At 47.1% G+C, this 21,498-nt stretch overlaps 1 protein-coding gene across 4 annotated transcripts in view; it reads right to left on the bottom strand.

The window, feature by feature from the left end:
• The window catches only part of ZNF185 (zinc finger protein 185 with LIM domain), a 49,856-nt gene extending 28,740 nt beyond the window's left edge, over positions 1–21,116 (bottom strand). For all 4 annotated transcript variants that reach the window (XM_056360118.1, XM_056360122.1, XM_056360120.1 and 1 more), the window contains exons 1-5: positions 21,003–21,116; positions 5,859–5,934; positions 3,142–3,280; positions 2,511–2,570; positions 624–662 (exon numbers count right to left, since the gene is read on the bottom strand). In XM_056360118.1, the coding sequence (XP_056216093.1) occupies positions 624–662; positions 2,511–2,570; positions 3,142–3,280; positions 5,859–5,883 (263 nt within the window). In that variant the 5' untranslated portion in view covers positions 5,884–5,934; positions 21,003–21,116. The remainder of the gene's footprint in view (positions 1–623; positions 663–2,510; positions 2,571–3,141; positions 3,281–5,858; positions 5,935–21,002) is intronic.
• Between the last annotated feature and the right edge of the window lie 382 nt (positions 21,117–21,498).

Raw genomic sequence — 21,498 nt, 5'->3', positions numbered from 1 at the left:
TGTTACATTTTTTGCTGGACAGAGTTTGGAACTAAAATTAAGATACTTGCAGCCACTCTAAAGCCCAACAGTGGCTGTGTGTCCTGTTGGGAAGAAGGTACTGGCTCAGGACCCCAAGAATTAGAAGGTGCTTCCTTGGGACAGTCAACCTGGAAAAAGTCCCATCTTACTATCTCCTGGCCTTAGACAACATGGTAAAATTGATTCTGATTCTAAAATCAGCTTGTGCACAGGCTTGGGTAGGGTATCACAGAGCTTGTCAACCTGTTTAGGATTATGGTGGCATCAGAGTCTCTGTGGGCAGCAACCCATGTGTCTGAGGAAGCTGAAGCACACAAGCCCCATCACTGGTGCTGTGATCACAAGGGTGGTGGAATGGTTTCCCAGCACAATAATCCTTCCGTGGTCATTGTATCATACAGGGAAGATCTGATTTCCCGTTAACATTACTGAACTACCTGTTGAACAAAATTTTCAAGACTATCTCTTCACTAAGTCGCTCCCTGAGCACTGTAATGTTCCTAACTAATAGGAGAACCCAAGAGAGAGCCATATTTTTCATGCTTGTTGCTCCTGATCACGTTCTTCCCCTACAGCCCAAATATATGCCAATCTATACGAACCTGATGAGGTAACCGGACTGAGGCTTGTGGGCAGAAGACCTATGCAAAGAACAGACATTAGCAAGTTAAGAAACATGAGGAAAACCAACAGCAGCAGCACCAGTATTAAAGGGAAACGTTCACGTGGCTGTCAAGCCAAAAATCTGGCTAAATGGGCCCTGAGTGATACCTCAGCTGCTGCACCAAAATGAAGCTTGGATTCCTTAAAAATGAAAAATCATCAGAAGAAGTGCTATAAAAGATTTTTATAAGAAAAGTGAATTTTAGAGTTAGCCAATTAAAATTAGCCATTAGTGTTTTCTGGCTCAAAATTATGCCCCCAGATTCATGGCACACAGCAGGGAAATTAGATACAGCAGAGATCCCGGTTGTTTTATCACGGGAAAACATCATCTTCACACTGACTTCTCTGAGGGTCCATTCTTAGGAAGGGAGTGTGGCATAGCTACCCTGGAGGGAAAGGAAAGGGATACTGTCAGGTGGGGATCTGGCCCCTGGCACCAGGGCAAAGGCAAGCATCTCTGGAACTTGTTTTAAGCTGTCTTGGACATGTCTTCCTGAGAGCAAGGTGGGAACCAGGATGGGCCTCAAGGACCTGGTTCCCATCAAATGAGCTCAGACAGTCTCACCTCACCCCTGCGCAGATACCACCTCCTCTTTTCCTGTCTACCCAAGTGCCCTTAGGACCAAGATAATTCAGTAAGAAAGCTCAGCAGATCTCTGCTCCAAGCAAGGTCAGCCATCAGGTCAGAGCTTAACAGGAACACAGGTTTACACTGCCCATCACCACATGCTTGAGGTGGCAGTCAATCTCAAATTTAACCAGTTGCCTTCACAAACACAGAAATGCAGGCTCACTGCAGGCCCAGCCTAGCTCTGGAGCTCTCCAGGTGGGATGCGCTGGAGGATGAGTGCTGAGCGCAGCCCCAAGCTCTCATTTCTTCGGTGTCCTCAGAGCAGGCACCAGCAGGGTGCAGACCTTCTCAGCCCTATTGCCTAGCTGTTCCCTGAGCTTTGAATGAGAACTGTAAGGAAGCTGAGAAGTTGTCCAGCTTGTCATATAAATGCCTCTCCTTTGAAGTATAAACAGATCCTGAGTGTCCTGGACTCCCTGTCACTCACCTTCTTTCAACTTGAGGGCCTCACACATTTGTGTGAAGATGCCCCTTCAGATGCCACATTTCCAGTGTCACAAACATCCCTGTTTTTACTTATCCTGTGCCTGATAAAGCACTATGCTGCAGAGGGAGGCAGAAAGAGGTAGGGCATGGCAGGGAAACCATCCTGTCTAATTGCAACAAGAAGTGACAAGAGCCGGCACAGAAAAAGGAGAGGAAGCAGGAAACTGCTCACGGGAGAGGACAATGCTCTCCCAGCAATGGCACTGCAGCTAGCAAAGAGTTCTCACATGCAACTAAGCTCTTTCCAACAGTTTTACATTTCAGGACACTAGTCCTACAAGCTCCTGGGCTTCTGAAGATCCCTCATGTTCTGGCCTTGAAGGAAATTCCGCTCCCACCCAGGGTTTCGCTTGCTCTGAGGAGCCCCCAGGCTTAGAGCATACAGTTGTGCCAGCACAGGAGCTGATGTGCACCAGTAATCTTGTGAGATCGTGAGCTTGAAGGCATCCATTCATCTGCACTAAAGACATCAAACCATCCATTCATCCATCTGGACTTTGCAGCAGATAAGCCATGCTCTCTACCAGGTGACAGTTTGTAAGATGTTACACTGACCAATGCAGGCTCTCTGTATTTTTCAACCCAGTTGCGGCAGGGTATGAGGAGGTGCAGAAAGAGCACATATTTGTGAAAAACCAGTGAAAGCACGCACGGACCCCATGAGATAACACAGAAGGGAAGCAACAGGATGGGTCCCCAAAAATACCTGTCATTCTGGGGAGCAATAGGCGTTGAGGCTGTGGATCCCCCACTGGCCTGTCCAGACCTGAGTAAAGAGAAAACACAGTAACATAATTAACTTCTGATCTTACTGAACATGGCGAGACATTTTTGGGGAGAGTTGCTAAGACTAATTTGGGCTTGGTTTTGTTTCTAAATAAAGAGAAGCTGGTCCAGATTGTGGCGTTCCCTGGTACCAGGCTGGCTGCATGACAAGCCCTGTGAGCTGCAGGAGCTGCAGACCTGGCTGTTTTATCACTTAAACTCCCTCCCATTGAGGTCTGCCCCTTCGTTTGTCATGCCAGAGAGATGGTGAAACACAATCTGGCTTCAAAAAAATTTCAGAGTTCTCCTGAGACTTCAAATCTGCCTGTGCTGTTGGCTTCTCAGCTCCCAGGAAAGGCTGTTTCTCGGAGCTTCTCCCCAGGCTGCATTTAACAAAAATAAACAGGAGCACCGCTTCCCTTTGGCAGTACCATCGCCTGGCATCACGGGGACCCCAAAACATGCTAGCACCGCATGTGCTGCTTCTGTAGGCTGGAGAACAGAGTACCCACGGGAAGTTGATGAGGGAAAGGGAAAGGAGAAGAGGAATGTTCCTCAGTGGCCACACTTACAGCGGGCTGCTCTTTTTCTCATCCTCAGAGTCTGAGTTATGGTGGTGGATCCAGCTCTTATCTCCTTTCAGGGTGGTGCGAACCTTCATCTGCTTAATGATCCTCCTGCGGTCTTCATCCGTGGGTGGAATGACACGTCCTAGGAGAGGCAGAGGGAAAGAAAGGAGAGAGGAGGAGGGTTGCTGAGAAAGGGCAAGAATTCATAGTATCAGCAGGTGAGCCAGGGTAAATCTCGGAGAGCGAGGAGCACGAGTCTCCTTTCAGTCAGAGATCCAAACACTGAATGAGTCTTTTGCCACTTCTAATGAAAGATGGAAACAAGCTGTCATCCAGACTTCAGGATCAATTTATGCTGATGCATCACGTCCTCTCACATAGTTTCTTCTTTCCTTTCAGAGGACTGTTTAACATTAAGGAGACATTCTCTTTCAGGAAGACCCAAGACATTCAGTGGGTGGTCTAGTCATAGATTTACAAAGCACCGAGTTCCCTCTAGCATTTCCCATCACATCAGCTCTAGCATGAGGCTTTTCTGGTTTGTGGGAGAGGATGATACGTCTGGAGCATGAAGCTGAGCCAAGAGTTGGGGGTTAGAACTAAGCCATAAAATGCAACACCAGACTGTCAGCTTTCTCTGGTGGCCTGTCAGAGTTGGAGAAGTCCTTTGGTTCCTCATTTCCACGTTTCCATTACAAAGCTCAGTTTCAAAGACATATTCTCAAACCATGTCTCCCCAGTGGTGTGGTTCTGGCCCGAGTCTGGAAATGTCCTAGCCTGTGTGGTCTCTCTTTTACTGTCCAACAGCAAATCTGCCACCATCCTCATTCTGCTCCTTGTCTTTGTTCAAGGCCACAAATAACACCTACGTCCTCTGGCTGAGAAAGTCAGCAATGGCAATTAAAACATAAAATTAAAATGTAGGAAATAGCAGAAGGTCATGGATTAGGAGTTGCTAAGTCCTCCCAGTGGGAAAAATATTGGGTGGGAAAAGCACAGGTTAATGGGAAGGAGTATTAAAGCCAAAAGTTTTGGGAACAGGCAGGGAAGGAGATGGGAGGCTGGGGAAGGGGGAGCAGTTTCTCATAAGGAAATGTGCAGGTGACTGATGTGAAGGGCATCAGTCATCCTGGAGTGCCAAAGTCCTGCTGGACTAAATTGATTGCTGCTGGCTACTATTTTTTTTTAAAAAAAAGACATTTTAACTGTGAATTTCCCCATCCAGCATTTTCTTCTGAGGGAGATAGCTGTTGATGAATAGCCAGGGAAATACCCGGATGAAGACCAGATAAGGAAATCTCCTTTTCCATGTATTTCTAACTATCTTCTATCTTTTACCATTTTGGAAATGACTGGTAAGGGCTGAAAACGTCAAGCCTGCTCTCCTTGTCACACCTGCACCAATACAGCTCAGGAGTTTAGAGACACCAACAAGTTATTGCAGCTTTACAACTTATCATCCAAGCCAAGGAAACTGCCTGCCTGTACACTCTTAGCCTGTGGCAAACTTGAAATAATTCAATTTAGCTACCAGGAATGGAAGGTCATCTATGTCTCTGTATCTTGTGCTCATGATGGGCCAGAAGGCTGCCCAGAAATAGTTACAGCTGAGCAGCTGACATGCAGTGAATTGATGAATCTCTGACACACTGTCATATACTTCAGGTATATGTTACATAGTAGGGGTAAGATTTTATTACTTAAAAAAAAAAAAAATTGGTACATTGGACAGTCTCTAAGGAAAACAGCTATAACAATGAAGAGGATGTCCTTCCTCAGGTGGAATCAGTAGCGCTTAAAAGGCACAGTTATGCAGGGCCGCATCTACGCCAGGGTGTAGTTTAGGGACCAGCAGTAGTACTCTTCATGGGGAGCACCTGGAAAGGGAAGGGCTGCTTTTCTTAGCACTAAAATTTAATTTTCAGTTTAAAAAATTAAATCTATTACCTAATGGAAATGAGTAAGGCATTTCCACTCTTCTTCATATTCCTGTTTCAGCTTACCTACAGATTTGGAAGCATTGTCCCTTTTATTCACACCTAAAGGTCCTGTGAGCATCTGTTGCTTAAAAATTACATCTCAGTCTGCCACAGAATTCTTCACCTTGGGCATGTTCCTGGGACAACTCAGGGCAACTTGTAGCCCCAGTATGATTTTTCCACACTCCTTGGTTAATAAGACATTATTAGGAGTTTATTAATAATAAAGGCAGTCTTCTCATTACTGTATGGCTATTGCACGCTGCACAAGGGTGGTCTCCAGCCCACAGACTTTTGTTTTTTATCTCTAGAAGAGACAACAAGAGGGTGTGGGTACATGGATAAAGGGAAGCCAACCTAGTCAGCTGCTGTACTGGCTGCTGATCGCTGCTGTATTTTCAGTAGACATTTCAAGGACAGAGAGTTTTAAGGAGGATCTTGAAAAAAGAATAATACGGAAGTTTATTAGTCTTTTGCTCATCTCAAAACATCAGTCAGGCCATAAGCTCTTCAGATCTCTATACCTTCATGGACACTGAAATGATAGCCAAATGCATGTTATTTTGGAGCTGCAGGTTGGAGCAGGTCCCAGACAAGGAAGAGGTGTCCTGTACCCTTGGGCACACTGCACTGAGGGAGTTGAGCAGAGACGTTACTGCAGATAAAACTGAGCAAAGAAGGCAAAGGAAAGCCATGACAGTGGACAGATCCCCAACAGCTTGGGACGAGGAAAAAAATTACCTTTACTGACACCCAGGGACATCATGGTTCTCAGAAGCACCTTCCACTTCAGTCACTGTTTGAATGCAACAAGCCCCTGGAAGAAATGAAAAAGGGGGAAAGCAGAATAGTAGATCTGATATAAAAACTTTGAAGTTATGTGGGAGAGCATCACAACAACGTTATGGCCACAGAGCCTGGAGGATGGGGAGACTGGGGCATATATAACCAGGGTTGCGATTTCTCCCCATGCCATGTACCTTCAGTATCAAGGATAGGAAAAATCAAATGGGTGTGCTCTCCACAACAGTAAGTTTTCAGACTGGCCACAACAGATGCATCCCTCCAGCTCTGTGAGGAAAGTGGTGGTGGAGACCTTAGCAAAAGTGCCCAGAGTCACTCAGGTGGGGCAGACCTTCTGGAGTCTATAGAACGCAGAGCAGCTGAGGCTGCTTGGGTAAACCTTAGTATTTTTGTCAAATGGGAGTATAACGTAAGTGCTCTGACAAATTTCACTTGGCAGAGATATCTGCTATTGCCCCAGGACACAGCAGAGAGAACATCTTACTTAGTTCTTGCTTCTGATGGCAGCTGGGCACCTCCTTCAAATGACCACAGTAAAACAGCAAGGAGAAACTCCTGGATGTACAACCTCAGAGATGCTCTGAGGTGAGGAATTTGCAGAACAGTGATCATTTAGTGCTGTAGTTGAACCACAACCAACAACAAGCCAGGAGTCAGGGGTGGGGGGGTGGGGTGGAAATTGGTTGTTTCAGATTCTGCCAAGACTTTTTTTTTTTTAGTTGTAAACAAACAAAAAAAACCACCACAAAAACCAAAAGAAAGCAAATCCCCTCAAAATGGACTCACTGTTCTGAGATTAGTAGAACCCAGGTTAATTCAGCACCTGATTACATTTTATCGGAAAAGTTTATTTTCTTTTTTCACTCTCTAAAGTTTTTCCTGTAAACTGTGGGACAAGTTGTCCTTTCAGAGGAGAAAATCAAGGGCAACTTCCAGCTTTTACAACCCTCCATTCTTTCCTTGCCAAAACTATCTGCTGAACCTGGATTCTTAAGCGACTCTGCTATTCATTAATAAAAATGCCCAACCCTATTCAGGAGTCTGTGAATCTAAAATTAGGTTGTTATTATCTGCTGGTGGGCTTGTCCCTGCAATATTGCTGTGAAGCCACACGCCCATAAGGAATGCCGAGTGCTGATCTCATAGCATTGCTTCTTGGCAAAGCCTACTCCTTCAGCTTGTCTCAGCCGAAGATCTACCTCCTGCAAATCCACTCCTCATCCAGTTTGGACTGCGAACAAGCTCTCTGCTATTACCCCAAGGCTCCCTCTCCCTTTTGCAAACACTCCCAAACATTAATTCAGCTTTCACCATGAGCAGACAGCCCACCTCTTTTCTTATCATTCCCACATCCCCCTTCCCACGCAAATTTAATTGACCCTGCTATTTAGAGAGAAATGAAAACTGTAGCGTTGTCCTAGATATCCATGAAGAGCCTCAAAACACTTGGGTATCTTTATACTAAAGGTGGGAGCCATGGCTGTAGTCTGCAGGAGCACAGCTGACAGACCTGTAATCTGGCCACTTTGGGTTAAAAAGAAATCACAGCATTGTGGACCTGCATGTAGAGAAGCCACGTGGCTTCATTACCTACAGTATCTGAGTAAGGAAAATTCAACCCACAGCTGCCTTGCTGACTGCAATTCAGAGCTGCATTTGACACTCTCCTCTACTTAGTAAATTCTTTCCTATTCCAGGACAAAATAAAACTGAAGCAAGTAGAGGATGAGAAGCAGTGGAAAAGAACTATTCCAAGAGTTTGATATGGCTCTGATCCAGGGCAAATCAAAGGCAGAAGTAGACATAAGCTACGTGCTGTCACATAATGGAGGTGTTTGGAAGCTGTGGAGCTGTTACCTGTCCAGCAGCACAACCGAGAGGTGATTAGTCCCCCAGCACAGATCTTTTACAGAAATAAGCAGAGTTCAGGAGCATATAGGAAAGATCCTCGGGAAGGTCTGGAGGGAGGACTGAAGCTCACAGAGGTGCAGGACTAAACTCCACTCCTGTCACGCACCCCAGCTCCGCCTGGCACGTACTGTGGGCACCGCGCGCCAGCCCTGCAAGAAACAACGTCTCCGTTTATTGCTTAAACAGAAACTTTGCTTCTTACTCACACGATTCTCCTAACAAATACACCCAAAAGGAAGGGAAGCCACAAAGGGTGATACTCGGCACGTGTATAAAAATGTGCCAGAAACTGCACACTGGCCAAGCCTTTTCCTCTGGCACTACCTTCCCTCTTCCCAGCTCACATCATCCTGGGAGGGACTGCAGCAAACACTGTTGTACTCCACTGATATTTCTGGCTTGACAAACAGGTGTTGGAACAGGTCGGTGGGGCTCACCGGGCTTGGTTTTGGGGGACTGGCAAATGTTTTCTACCAGCCTGCTTTCTCCAGCTATGAATCACTCGATGGTAGCAGCGGCGTGGCCACTCCACACCAGGCCTGCTGCAGCGCTGGACTGTGTACCTGCACGGTGTGACCGATCGGGATGGCTCTACTGCTCGACTTGCAGAAACTGCTGGGCATTAGAACCGGCTGTCCTCCTGCCCTGCTGTGTAAAAAAGGAATGCAGAATGAAGCTTTCAGCAAATCTTCTGTGAGAGATGGAGAAGGGTGCAAAGGCTCTTCTGTGAGAGATGGAGAGGAGTCAGCTCTTTTGCTTCCTTGTAACATCATTTTCTCTCTTTCATTAATGAAGGCTATCAGGTGGCTATTTTTACCTTTCACCTGAGGACCAAGGCAATACAGCCTAAACAAGATCTCCGGAAGCTGAGTGGGTTCAGCAAGAAAAAAAGAATTCAAGTACCCCATTTTTTGCCCTTATTTTTTAACCACCTGCTATGGGCTCCTGTTGTCACAGGATACTGGGCTTGGTAAAGTTTTGTGCTGATCTTATGCATGCTTAGTGTCTGCTCAGTAACTAGAATATTAAAAGACAAATCAACCCAGGTTATACCATGAATCCTGCAATTAGAATAAATCAGCGTTTCTCAGATGAGAAATGGAAAGCTCATTTACTTGTTTTAATGCTAAGTGGCAGTGATACCTGGCAGAGAAACCGACATCTACAGATGCCAAGATAGTAGCTGTGATGAAGAAACAAGAACAGGAGAGAGATATGGGACCCACTAACCCAAACCAAAGACAGACAGGTCAGCAAACTACTATCAGGAAAAATGCTCGCATCTTCCTTTCAACTGTATGTGTCCATGTTTTGATATTCCAGCGGTTGGTGGTTAGAATAAGAAAGAGTAGATACAGCTTCTCAGGCTGCAGTGGGTCCACATCCCAGTCCATCTGCTCAAACTATGTGCAGAAACAAGCACAAGATTGATGGAGCCAGAGAAGATTGGCAAGAGGGTGTCTGGCTCTACAGCACTGACACAACACTCCTGGGAAAGAAAGTGCTTCTCACTGCTCCAAGGACAGCTTAGAAATGGAAACAGCTTCCCTATTTTGACAAAATTTGAGTTCAGGCTTCAACACATGCTATAGGACCTCAAAACATGTTTCCAAGCACTTATGCCTTTATACTTAAATTTTTGTAATTCTGCAGTGCAGTAAATCTCAAAGACCTCAGCTCTAGATTTGGAGGGGTATCTTCAGCTGTTAACACTGCCTACCATTATTGTCCTGAAAGGTTATGACAAAGCAATACAGAGCACTTCAAAAATCTTCCTTACCAAAATGTTGTTAGCGAATGTGCTTCTTAAAAAATATGCTTTTATGCTGCTGGAACTTACATGTGTGATGTTGTTACAAGGAAAAGAAGTGGTTTTGTTGGTATAGCTTAATTGGGAATTATTAGCTACAGCCACAGGATAAAAAAATTTCTATTGCCTTTAGATAAGACAAATGCTTTTTCTCCCAGTGGGTTGAGTCCCAGGCTTCACTGGAGCAGGCTGAATTTCTGGAGGTTTTAGGATCCAAAAGCAGCGGTCCAACTTTTGAGAGTCATTTAGAAGGTGGGAGCACACCTCATGAGTTTGGGAGCAAAGAAAAAACTCTCTTCTGGCAGTACTGAGGGATATCTGAATCTCTGGAGTTGGCTGTGAGTGTAGTCTCCAGCTATACACCACTATAGCTATTTTTTCAGGACAGATTCTCAAAAAAGCCCTAGAAGAACCCCCTTCCTCCACACAAGATGCCAGAGATATGCTGTTCTCTGGCCTCCTCTTGCCAACACAACTCAAACATTAGCCCAGGACCTCACACTTGTGGCAAAACGAGAGATAAAAGGAAAAAATGCAGCTCACATGACTCGCCACGGCCCAAAAATGGTGCTTCGGGACAGGAAACATAGCAATCGATCCCTCTGTATTTTGGACACCCCAAGTCCCCATGTCTACAGCATCCTGTTGCTGACGGGGAACACTACATGCACAGGAAATTCCAGACCTGCAGCACCACAGAAATGCAGGCAGCACTGGAGAGGAGCGTGGCAGCAAACAACTCACTTCCTCTTTTCCTGGTACACAAAGGTGGCTGTCCCCTGAGAACCTCTGGGATCCTTATCTCCATTCACCAACAAGCACGTCTCAGATTTTGAGGCACTGGATAAAAGACAAGCAGGTACAGCTGAAGAGTTTGTAACCTTTCCCACTTCTGTCTCCCACACAGCTCTTGGCCATCCCTGTTCTCTATTGTCCCACAGTCCTCTCTCCATCTCCCCACCACTGCAGAATCCCATTTTCTCTCTCTTTTTTTTTCCCTAACACTATGCATGCTGACTTACCCATCTCTGTAATCACCTGTTTCCAAACACAGAGCAGCAAACTCTTGTCACCACCCTTAGAAAACATGGAGATCTCCACACCTCATGCAGACCAAAACCTCTTCTGCCTCAGACCAGATCCTTCCCTTCCCTCTTGCCTTACAATTTGAAAATAAGCTCTGCCAGGCTGGACACACCTTTTTGTTCCCTGTTTATTCATTACCTAATAGAAAATACTTCTGCTGCCTGACTAGGAACACCTCTGTTATAAAAGGACACACAGTAAGTCACCGAGTCACTCTGGTTTAGATACCGAACAGAGCTGTTCAGGAATATATATTTTCTCTCAAACACTCACCACAAATATAAAATCTGAGACAAAAAAATTAAAATCTGTTTAAATAAAAATCCCTATTCCTTCCCTATTTATATGGAAGTTTTTCTTCAGAAGTCCAGTGGGAGCCCTTTGGAGACAACTACCTCCTATTAAGTGCCTGCACACCACCAGTGCAACAGGCCCTTGATCCTAATTGGTACCCTCGGGTGCCATCGTTATGTAAATGAGCAATAATCCTTCCTCACTTCCTGATCCAAACAGTTATTGCAGGCTCTGCTGCACCGTTAAGCATTGCCCAGTTTACTCCGCAATGGCTGCGCTCGGAAGGTTGATTCCCTTAACACACTTTCCCTGGACAGAGCTGCCTCAGGCTTAATGTTTGCAAAGTGCCCTGGGACCCCTGAAACAAATATGAGGTTGGCTTGCATAACGCCAGCTCTGGGAGGCGATTCCCCTCTGAAAACCGTCACAGAACATCAGGAGTTGCATCTGGCTGCAGACAGGTGGCCATTTATTCCCTTCGCTGCTGTAGCTCAAGGCTGCAGCTGCCCACTTGACGTCCCGTGTACCCTGTCCAGCCTGTGCTCCTGCCATGCCCCTGTATTCCTACCCCATTATTCCTACCCCGTTACACACTTGTTTCCATGCCGACAGAGCCCTGGCACTGGGCTTACAGGAAGCTGTGGTGTAGGACGGGAGGGGTTTAATCTGGACAGTGAGGAAGATGGGACTCATGTGAACTTGTGAGCATGACCCGCTAGAAAGAGACATCAAGCAAGCAATAAAATACCACCAGACTGACTGTGGTGCCTAAACCTGCCTGTTGAAGTGACTCCTTCTGCAGCAGGGACAGCTGGGCATTGCTACAGGCAATGCTCAAGACACAGGTATGTTCATCCATGACCTACCTGTCAAATAGAAAGTCTAGGGAAAACTTCTAGGTAGCATGAGGTTCAGTTCCTGCACCTTTTTACAGGCTTCTCCTGAGCTAAAATAATTTAGATTTTATCTATTTTAAAAGGTCTGTGATTCACACAGCCATCTGTACTGTCCATGCAGAGCACAAACCAGTGCAAATTCAAATACCACCTACCAACATACCAGTCCACAGTAATGTCTGTGGGTTACAAACACTGCAGCACATGCAATGCACAGACACTTAGACCAAGAATATATATACTGAATCCTTCCTATGACTTAATCTGTAGCTAGGCATAAATGCATTATGTTTTTTCTATTCTGCATACTGCTTTTTTCTTTGCACTTGGCAGAGTCACTGTGCATTGGTATTTCTGCACACACAGCTCAGAACGGATGTTTCAAACAGTACACAACACTGGCACTTGTGTTCTTCCAGCAAGCACTACAAATAATATTTGGACCGTGTTTTGTTGTTGTTGGGTTTTCTCCAAGAATAAGTATTTTTTGAGAAAAAAAGAAACAAACAAAACCAGACTGGTAAAAATGTGCCAATTTCACCACACATTTTACATCTTCCTTTTGTTCTAAGGTAAGTGCTTTACTTGCAGAAGCACAGGGCTCTGTGAGAAACCCCTTAGCTGGGAGCAGCGAAGGAAACCAGGCGAAGCTCTAAGAGCTGGCACAGTAAGCCTCAGTCCCCGTGATGCTGGACGCAGGGGTTATTGACACCTGTAGCCATGAGAAACAAACCCCAGACCCAGTGAGCAAATGCACCTAACTGCAAAAGACCCCTCACGGGCTAAATCAAACCACCTACTGAATTTCTGAAGAAACAGCTTCACAAAAGCCCGTCTGTGTAATAAGGTTTAATGGGAGGTAACAGAATCAAAGTGATTCTGTTTCCCAGGATAAATGCCTACAGGAGTTTTCATCTTCTGATCCTTACAACCCCCAGGGTCCTGTGGACAGCTTACAAGAACAAGCTCTTACTGAAAATAAGTCTGGAAAGGCTACAGCCAGGATGTTTAGTCCCCAAGCAGTGAAGGTGTATCGATAGGAAATGCAGTCTGCAGACTGGAAAAAGCTGGAGAGGGGGGGAAGGCCCCCACCGGTTTTGCTCTCCAAGGAAGGGAAGAGCCCTGAGCCATTCAATGAGCGACGTGACTGGGAGCCTGTTACATAGAGGCAGCACCACTGTTAATAAGAGGGGTTAATTCCTGACTGCCTTAGCTTGAGGAAAGGAAGACCAAGTCCCCAGGTGCCATCTGAGTCTATTTAATAAAGAGGATAAAAGAAGAGGCCCAACACGCTGCTCGGTGCCACAGGCAGCCCAAAGAAAACACCCGTCTCTTTGTTGACGTGGCCGGCGTCAGCAAGCAGAGCCAGTGGCATCGCCTGTCTCGGTCCCGGAGCGGGTCTGTGTCCTTTAGGGGTCCTGAATCATGCCCCGCTGCTGGCACGTAGGGAGGGGACATTTGTCTCCCTTCTCCATAATCTGCTTTTTCAACATAGCAGTGCAATGTTAAAAGGAGTGGGAAATTAAGGGATTATGGGCTTACTCATTTCTCAAGCATCATTAGGAATGGGCAAAAATGGAGGATTTTTTATTCACTGAGTGTTTCCAGCAGAGAAAAAGGTTGTCTGGTTTTACATGAGAACACAGCTTTCAGCAAACAGAAATTCAGACTAAATCAGCCAAAGGATTTAGTTACATGTTCTGCTGCATGTTTGTTTTAAACAAAATTAATGAAAATTGAGGAAAAAACCCATGTTGTTTCAAAACATAAAATGAAAATGTTTCATTACAAAAGGCTTAAGTTAGCCTTTTGTTTCAGGTTTCAATTTTATTTTTCTTGGGAACAAAAGCCTAACAAAACTTGTATGTATTTTTGAAAGGGTTCAGTGTTGCTAATTCGGGGCGGGGGAAGACACTGTACAAGCCTAACCTCGGAGCTGTATCAGGTTCATCACTGCCAGTCCAAGTTCCCAAGGCAAAGCAGCTGCCAGCTACAGCCTCCCCAAAGTACTCCAAATGTCTCCTTTACCATGATCCTAGCCAAAAAAATACAACCCAAAAGCCCCTAAGAAGACCCTTCCCCTACTGAAACTCACCAAATGCTCTACCCACAGCCCAAGCTGTGAATTCGGGGTGTATCTTCATACGATCCTAAGGGCATACCTGCTTCAGTGCAGCTGGCCTCCACTCTGCTCCTCTGATGGATGAATCTCCCTGACACCCTCTGCTCTTAAGCAAGAGGTGAAGCTTTATCCTTGCTACAGGAGTGTTGTTCTCCTCCCACATGCCGGCTGGGCGCAGCACGTAATAGGAATGTTTTGCAGGAATGCCCATTAGTGGCCTGCTTGTGCCCTTATTAGCGTCTGTGGTGAAATCCTACCCCAGAAGCAGAGTTGGGACAGTCTGTTGAAACTTGGATCTTCTGTACCTGCTTCACACCCAGCACTGGATTCCAGCTGAGCAGAGGGGCAAGTGCAGAGCATTCAACACTATCTCAGTGTACCGCTCCAAAATCGGATCCTGCTACAACAGGAGAAATAGACAAGTTTGTCTTTGCGAACCTTCCACCCTGCTGTCTTGACTTGCTGCAGGCTTCTGCACTCCACGTTCATCCCTGCTGTGCTGCTTGGCCCCGATACCACTGTCATCTCTTTTACCTGTTATCTCCTTCTTTCCCAGACTTGTCCTTCCCTCTTGTTGGATCTGCCCACAGCCAAGATTCAGAGAGGCTGGCACCTTACAGAGGCTCTGACTTCACAGGATGTTTCCAGCGTGGAACACAACAGAAAAGACAGAGTCGACTGACACTGCCACCAATGCCTTGATCCTACGCGGGGGAGGAGTGACACACTGGCCACTGGACAGCGCAACTTTTAAATTCATCTCCTCTACCCCAGTTCTCAGGAGCCCTTTATGAGTCATGATCCAATCAGCCTGCAGGCAATTAAACCCAAATTGCCCCTCCCTTCCCTGCGATAGCAGGTCTCAGGTAAGTAGCACAGGTGGAGCTAAGTGCCCAGTAATGCTAAAGAAGCAGAGGTTGATCACCTGAGTTATATTACTGGGAGAACCTCTTGATAAGCTGGGTTTCATTCTCCATCAGCTATGCAGGGCTCATTCCAGGAAGCAGCAGGGATGAGCTTGGCCTGGTTATGAGAGTTTACAGTCTCCTTAATTCTGCAGAGCACTTCACAAGCCAGAAGGATCCCCAGGCCTGCCCACCTCAGCCCCTCCTCCTTCTCTCTCCAGCCCTTCCCTAGAAGCAGCATCAAGATACAGGAAACTGGATCCCCACCTGTGGGCAATACAAATACCTGACAGCTGGATACTCTTTCTGGTATTTTAAGTCATCTGTGATTTAGTCCCGCTCAGACTCGAGTTTCTAGTACAATATGGCCAAAACACTACCACTGCCAAGTCCCTCAATTTATAGGCTGGCTGATTGTATCTAGTGCTCAGCTTTCAAACACCACTCTCTGGGATGTAACACTGGGATGGCCCAGGCAACAGCAGACCCACAAAAGCGGGTGTTACGATGGCTAAATTCCTGCTGACAAAGCATCCAACATGAGCATCCCAGCGGAAGAAATAAATGTTCTGCCTGTGCAGGACCAAAATCCTATTAGACCGTGTCCCGAGACTGCATGCTTCAAATGGAGCTGCTAGCTAAATCCATGCCAACCACTTACACAAAAGCCCTGGTTTTCAAAGGCACAGAGCACTACCAAGACCCTTGACAAGCAGGTTATGCCCACCTCTGGGAGCCCCCGGGGTGCTGCAGAGCTGGGCAGGCAGCTGCTCTGGGGCAGGAAGGGTGCGGGGGCTGCCAAAGCTGCCTCCCACTGAAGACACTAACTAGGAGATCCTCACCACGTGATGGAAAGCAATTACAAGCTATTTAAGAAGGAAAGGGGAGCTAAAACCTTGTTTAGATTTTAATCTTCAGGGCGTGCCCGTCTGCGGGCAGCCAGGCTCTCCCTCCCGCAGTGGTCCCTGCCCAGTCGCAGGGATTTCCACGCGCTTGGTGTTTTTAAAGCGCTTCAAGCAATGCCACCGCTGCTAATGGCGCACAGAGCCTCTGTCTCTCAGCAGCGCTTCAGAGAGCGGCTCCTGGCGAAAACCCTCACCCTGCCAGGCGAGCAGGTGGCTGTGCTACCTGAAACAAGCTGGAGAGATCCGTGTGGCTGCCCAGGGACAGATGACACACACACACACACGAGCACAGCAGCGGGCACCATCGTCACTGGTACCAGCAGAGGAGCTGAGACGGCTCGGGCACCACAGACTCCTCTCTGACCCCCAGCAGAGAGCAATCCCTACAGAGCACAGCCCATGGGCTGAACAAGGGGGTAACTACAGCCATGCTCTTGTCCATCCCCGTAGCCACCACTCCCCCTGAGGCCACAGAGCTGCAGCTGGCGGAGGGCGAGGGTGACAGATCCTTGCCCGCTCATACAGTCGTCTGCAAAGGAGCTGATCTACAGCCAGACCAGCAGTCTTTGCTAATAAATTCTTCCAGTGCCTGAAATCAGCAGCCCATCATTTAATTGGGACTGATTCTGCTTTCCATGTAAGCCACTTAAAAAGATGTAATTATAGCCCAGGAGATGAAACACTTAGTATTCTTTAAAAGCTGACTGTAGCCCCTATTACCTGCAAACACACAAAAGAAAAAACCTGCCAGCCATCCTCCTTTTTGATGGTTCAACTGCAACTTTAAAATGTTAATAACATTTTTTCAGCCTGCTGTTGTCAGGAGTTTGTAGGGCACTTGCAGTAATAGCCCCTTTGTGCCTAATAGCCACCTTGCCCTCCGTTCATCTTGGCGATGAGCTGGATCCGACATTGGACCTAGTTCTGAGGACTAAATGAATGCTCTGGGAAAGGAAGCAGAGCTGCTTTGATCTCATAAATACAGCTTTCCCGGGAAGCGCCACAGGGTGCCTTTAGACTCCTGAACTGTCCACACAGCCCCGGCCAGCTACTGAGTTCATGTTACAGCACTCCTGCCCGCGCCTCGCTCTCCAGCTCAGGGTGGGATCTGCCTTTGATGTCTGGGGCACCAGGCCCACTTCACTGCGCTGGTCCCTGTGAGGGCTGCATGGTGAGATGCTCTGCACCTGGACATGCAGTGTCAGTCAGACCCTTTCTGGACAGGTACCCCACAACTGACCCATGCACCGCTGCCTTCCCTAGTCCACGAAACAGGGAGTTAAACTCTTGATGCCACAACAGAAGGGTCATTAATAGATGACAAACTGTGTCCTAAACCAGTGTTACTTTCCTGCAGCCCAAAGCCCACGTGGCATCACTTATGTGACCATCTGCAAAGCAATCCTGACCTGCCGACTCTCATCCAGCAGCATCTCTGGGCTCTGCTGCCTGTTAGCAGAGACCACCCGTGCTGTCCCGCTGCTTTCCAAGGAGCTCTCACATGCTCCTCCTGTTCCTGGGTAGAAGCACAAAACTCATTTCACCAGCTAGGAACTCGTGTACTAATGGAGGACTTGGCCAGTGACCTGATTGCTGGCCCTCAGCTGCAAACAGACTGAGAGGTCAGTCACGCAGAAGAGTATCCTGGTTTAATGATAATTGATGCCTATTCTGACCTTCACAGTCCTCAAATTAAAATGCATTTAAAGCTTGCAAGAGGTTTGAACCTTCTTCATTTGAACCTCCTAAACTCTGCTGAGAATTCTGTCATCTAGACTTAAATCAGGCTCCAAGTCCTTACTCTCCAACCCTTATGGTGAAAGGTGGGACCTTGATTTAATGCTCAGATCAAGCCCACCTTTCACAAACCCACAGGAAGGAAAGCCAGGGAAAAAAGCTGTTCTCCATAGGTTACATGCAGCCATGAGACACCCTGCCCCAGAAAGGCAGCATTCAGGTTGCAGGATTGCTAATCCAGATCTGTGCACTGTCAGACTGCCCTCCAGTGATCTGGATTAGGCGTGGGCACATACTTGCATTTCTCATGCATTAGCCAGAGCACACAATGCAAACTTTGTGCCAATGTTATGCCTTTATGTCAGCTGTTACCTGATCTCCTGTGAAGTGAGAGCAGCTTGGAGAGACTGTACCTGATCTAGCATAAACCCTGCCAGAACAAAGTTAACCCTTTGCATTCATTTCAGCAAGTTTGAACCAGTAAAGGAAGTTCATGCTGGATTAGCGCTTCGTGCCCAGTGGCTGTGATGGTTTTGAGCCAGCATTCTTAAAACTAGATTTATTTCACCTTTGAACTCTGACTTGAGTGGCACCCTGTGCCTGGGAAGGATGGACACTTCCGTCCCACTGTCTACACTTGGGGAAATGAGTGGCAACAGGAATTACACTTCAGGCTTCACGCTGTGAACTTGCAACCTGCAACTTAGGATTTCATCCCACCTCATGCATACAGGTGGCTGAATGAGTTTGAAGTGGGAGGTTGTCAGTCAGTCTGAAAATCCCGACCCACAGCCTGAGGCACGCTCCAGGACTTGGACTGTGCCTCAGTGGCAAATAACATTATAGTGTCTTGATAATGCTCAGTATTAGGAGTAACTGGATGGCTCTGGGCTTTCAAATGTGGATAAAGTCATGCACAACTGCCTCTGAACAGCAGAAAGGTTTTTAATACTAAACTTCAGCTGAATGCTCATCCATACAGGCAGGGTGAGAGTCCTCATGTTTTGGACAATGCTTAGCTTCTCCGAAGGACCAGCTTTTCATGCTTCCTTTTTTCTTTTTCCACACAGTGACTATTTCACACTGATACCATCACATATACACTTGGTGGTATTTAAGAAACACCAGGAGATTTCTGAAGTCAAGCTTGCGAATGATTAGGAATGCAATAGTTGAAGCAGTCCAAGCAACCTTAAATCAACCCTTCTAGGCTCATGCAATACAAAAGCTCATCACTACCTTGCTCGGTGCATGCAGAGATGCTCTAAGGAGAGGCCAGGCTACAAGAGGAGGTTCTTTTCCCCAGGAACCACTGCTGGAGGTGTTTGATGAGTCAGGTGTCAGCTGGAGAGGATGGATGGTTACTCCACTGCAAGTGACATGTTATGCCTCTGCCACAGTTCTTCCATGACACTAGCCAAATAATTTAAACTGCATCATGGTCATCAAACTGTGCACCCACCCTTTTCAGGGTGGCCAACACGACCCTGAATACAAACCACAGAAGCATCAGGCACTTGCAGCTCCAGAAGAGCCTGACTGGCTGTGCAGGATCTCTACGAAGAGCCTCAGCCCAGCACCACAGTTTCTCAGGAACTTGGTCACTGCTGCCTGAGGACAGCTAATATCTCTTCTTTCCCGAGCACGGGGAACAGAGATGAAAACTTGCAATTGCCATGGGGCAGCCTGCACAGAATTCATTAATATGAGCAATGCAGACATGTTTCAGCCGTGTCGAAGACAACAGTTGTGAAGCTGCAAATGCACAATTATAATGTCTTTTAATTCACTTGCAACCACATACACCACAAAACTAAAAAAAAAAAAAAAAATTAAAAAAATCATTCTGACCAGATGAAGTTGGCAAAGATGTCAGCTGTTGAAGTCAGGGAAGTGTGGCATAAACTTAATTAGAGCGGCACACAAACCTGTGTATCCCAAGAGACTATCTTGGGGCTCCTGTTGTGCTAGGAGCTGTACAAACCTACACAGTATGACCACCCCCAAACACAAAACTTCGCTGCTGTTATTGCCAAAAATTACTAGATCATTTTTCACCATATTAGGTATATAGTTTCATTAGTCTAATTACAAGGCATTAACTCCTAATTGCTCAACTAATTTCTGTATTTGAAGAGGAAGAAGGATAATGATGTTTACCGCACCCACATGCCATTGACCTTAAGCCTTGATGTATAAAGATGAAAAGCAAGAAGGAATGAAAAGTTTGTTTTCCTTTCGAAGGCAGAGCTTTGCATTTGAATCAGACCCACAAACAGAGCAGGACAGAAAATCCCATTGAAGCTTCATGACATCACAGAGAAGGTACAAACTTCTACCAAGAAAAAAACCTACATTTTTGTAAAAGAAAACTAAAATCTGTCATCTGGAAGTTATGGAAAATTATGACTTCCAATTAAAACATGATAAATTTTGGGGAACAAATTTAATGCTGTTTCTTTGACTGGATGAATAAAATAAACTAGCCTAAATACAAAGTCCTGATCAATCTGATGAGGGAGGACATCTCTGCTCCCCAGCTTGCAGCGGAGCAACCTGCCCAGCTGAATCCAGCTCATGTTCCTGTTACGGATTTGCTCTGGAGCAGTCAAGGGCCAAGCAGAGGGGTGGAGATGGGGAAACAAATGGAGAAGGCATTCGCCAAGCTTGGTGGTAGGATGAAGCAAAGGCTGAGGGAGGTGCTCACCTCCTCTGTACCAGCTTTACCACTCCTTTCCAGGGTGCTGATTTCATACTAATTCAGAGAGAAACAAAACAAGGCGGAGCAGGAGAGAGTGAAAAATCCTTGTCTGCAGCCTTCTCCTTCCCGCATGAGTCCTGAGGAGGTGGGACTGGAGAGGCAGAAAGTGATGCAGCTTACCCAAAACCTCCTGAGAGGCTGTCAAGGGACACGGGCTCAAATTTTACCCATATTGTCCAGATCCTGCTCACCCCTACCCACGCACAGACTTCTCCCCAGTTAGCTCACTGCCATGCCCCCTGCTCTATGTAGTAAATTAAGAGGGGGACAGATTTGGGAAAGATGCGGGGCAATGGGCAGGAAGGGAATTCAGTGATCAGATGGGGTAAGCAACAGAGACCCATACCCAAACCTCCCCTCTTCTGCCTCATTTGTGTACTTGTACTAACACCATCCCTGCAGTACTCATGAACCATTTTAGATGCACACTTTGGTCCAGAACACAATGGAGAAACTTCATTTCCCCAGGCAGGAGGAGGATTTAAGGTATCGGTTCAAGCCTCCCTCACCCCCAGCAGATCCCCGCACCAGCCGGTCAGGAAAGGACAGCCCTCCTTGCCCGCCTTTTCCTCCTCCCCAGGCAGAGAGCAGGTGAAACCCGGCGGAGAGCTGTCCTCTGCAGCGCCCAGGACCAGCCTCCCTGCCCAGCCCTACCTGCAGAGGCTCCTCAGCTGTGCCTTCCCCTAGCAAGGCCGATGCGGAGCAGGCTGCACGCAACCTCTAGGCACTGCTGCCCTCAAGGGTGCAGCGGCTCTCCCCGACCCTCCCCGGCAGCGAAGGCAGCTGTGGGTGAAGCCGAGCGCTCACCTGCTGGGCGGACCGAGAGGGCTGGCTCCTGGAAGCCAAGCCTTGTTTTGAGGAGGAGACTTGGGTGTGTTTTGCCCTTCAGGGGAATCAAACAGGTTTCTCCATTCAGTCGGCATGGTCTCCCCTCCCTGTAAGCTCTCCTTTACATTCTTTGCATTCTCCAGCAAATGCCATGTTCCCCAGCCCTCTGCTGCACTGGGACAGCAGAGAGTAGCCCCCACCCCCCCAAACTTCTCAGGCCAAGCACTGCCAGGCTTGCTTGCCCAGCAGGAAAGGGGAGCAGGCACCCCACTGCTATGCAGGTACCAGAAAGCCCTTGAATTTCAGAGCCGCTTACAGCTGT

The sequence above is a fragment of the Falco biarmicus genome, chromosome 14, assembly GCF_023638135.1.
Source record: "Falco biarmicus isolate bFalBia1 chromosome 14, bFalBia1.pri, whole genome shotgun sequence".
Classification (NCBI taxonomy): Eukaryota; Metazoa; Chordata; class Aves; order Falconiformes; family Falconidae; genus Falco; species Falco biarmicus.
Note: the sequence above shows the minus strand (reverse complement) of the source record. Positions and strands in the feature narration are given on the sequence as shown.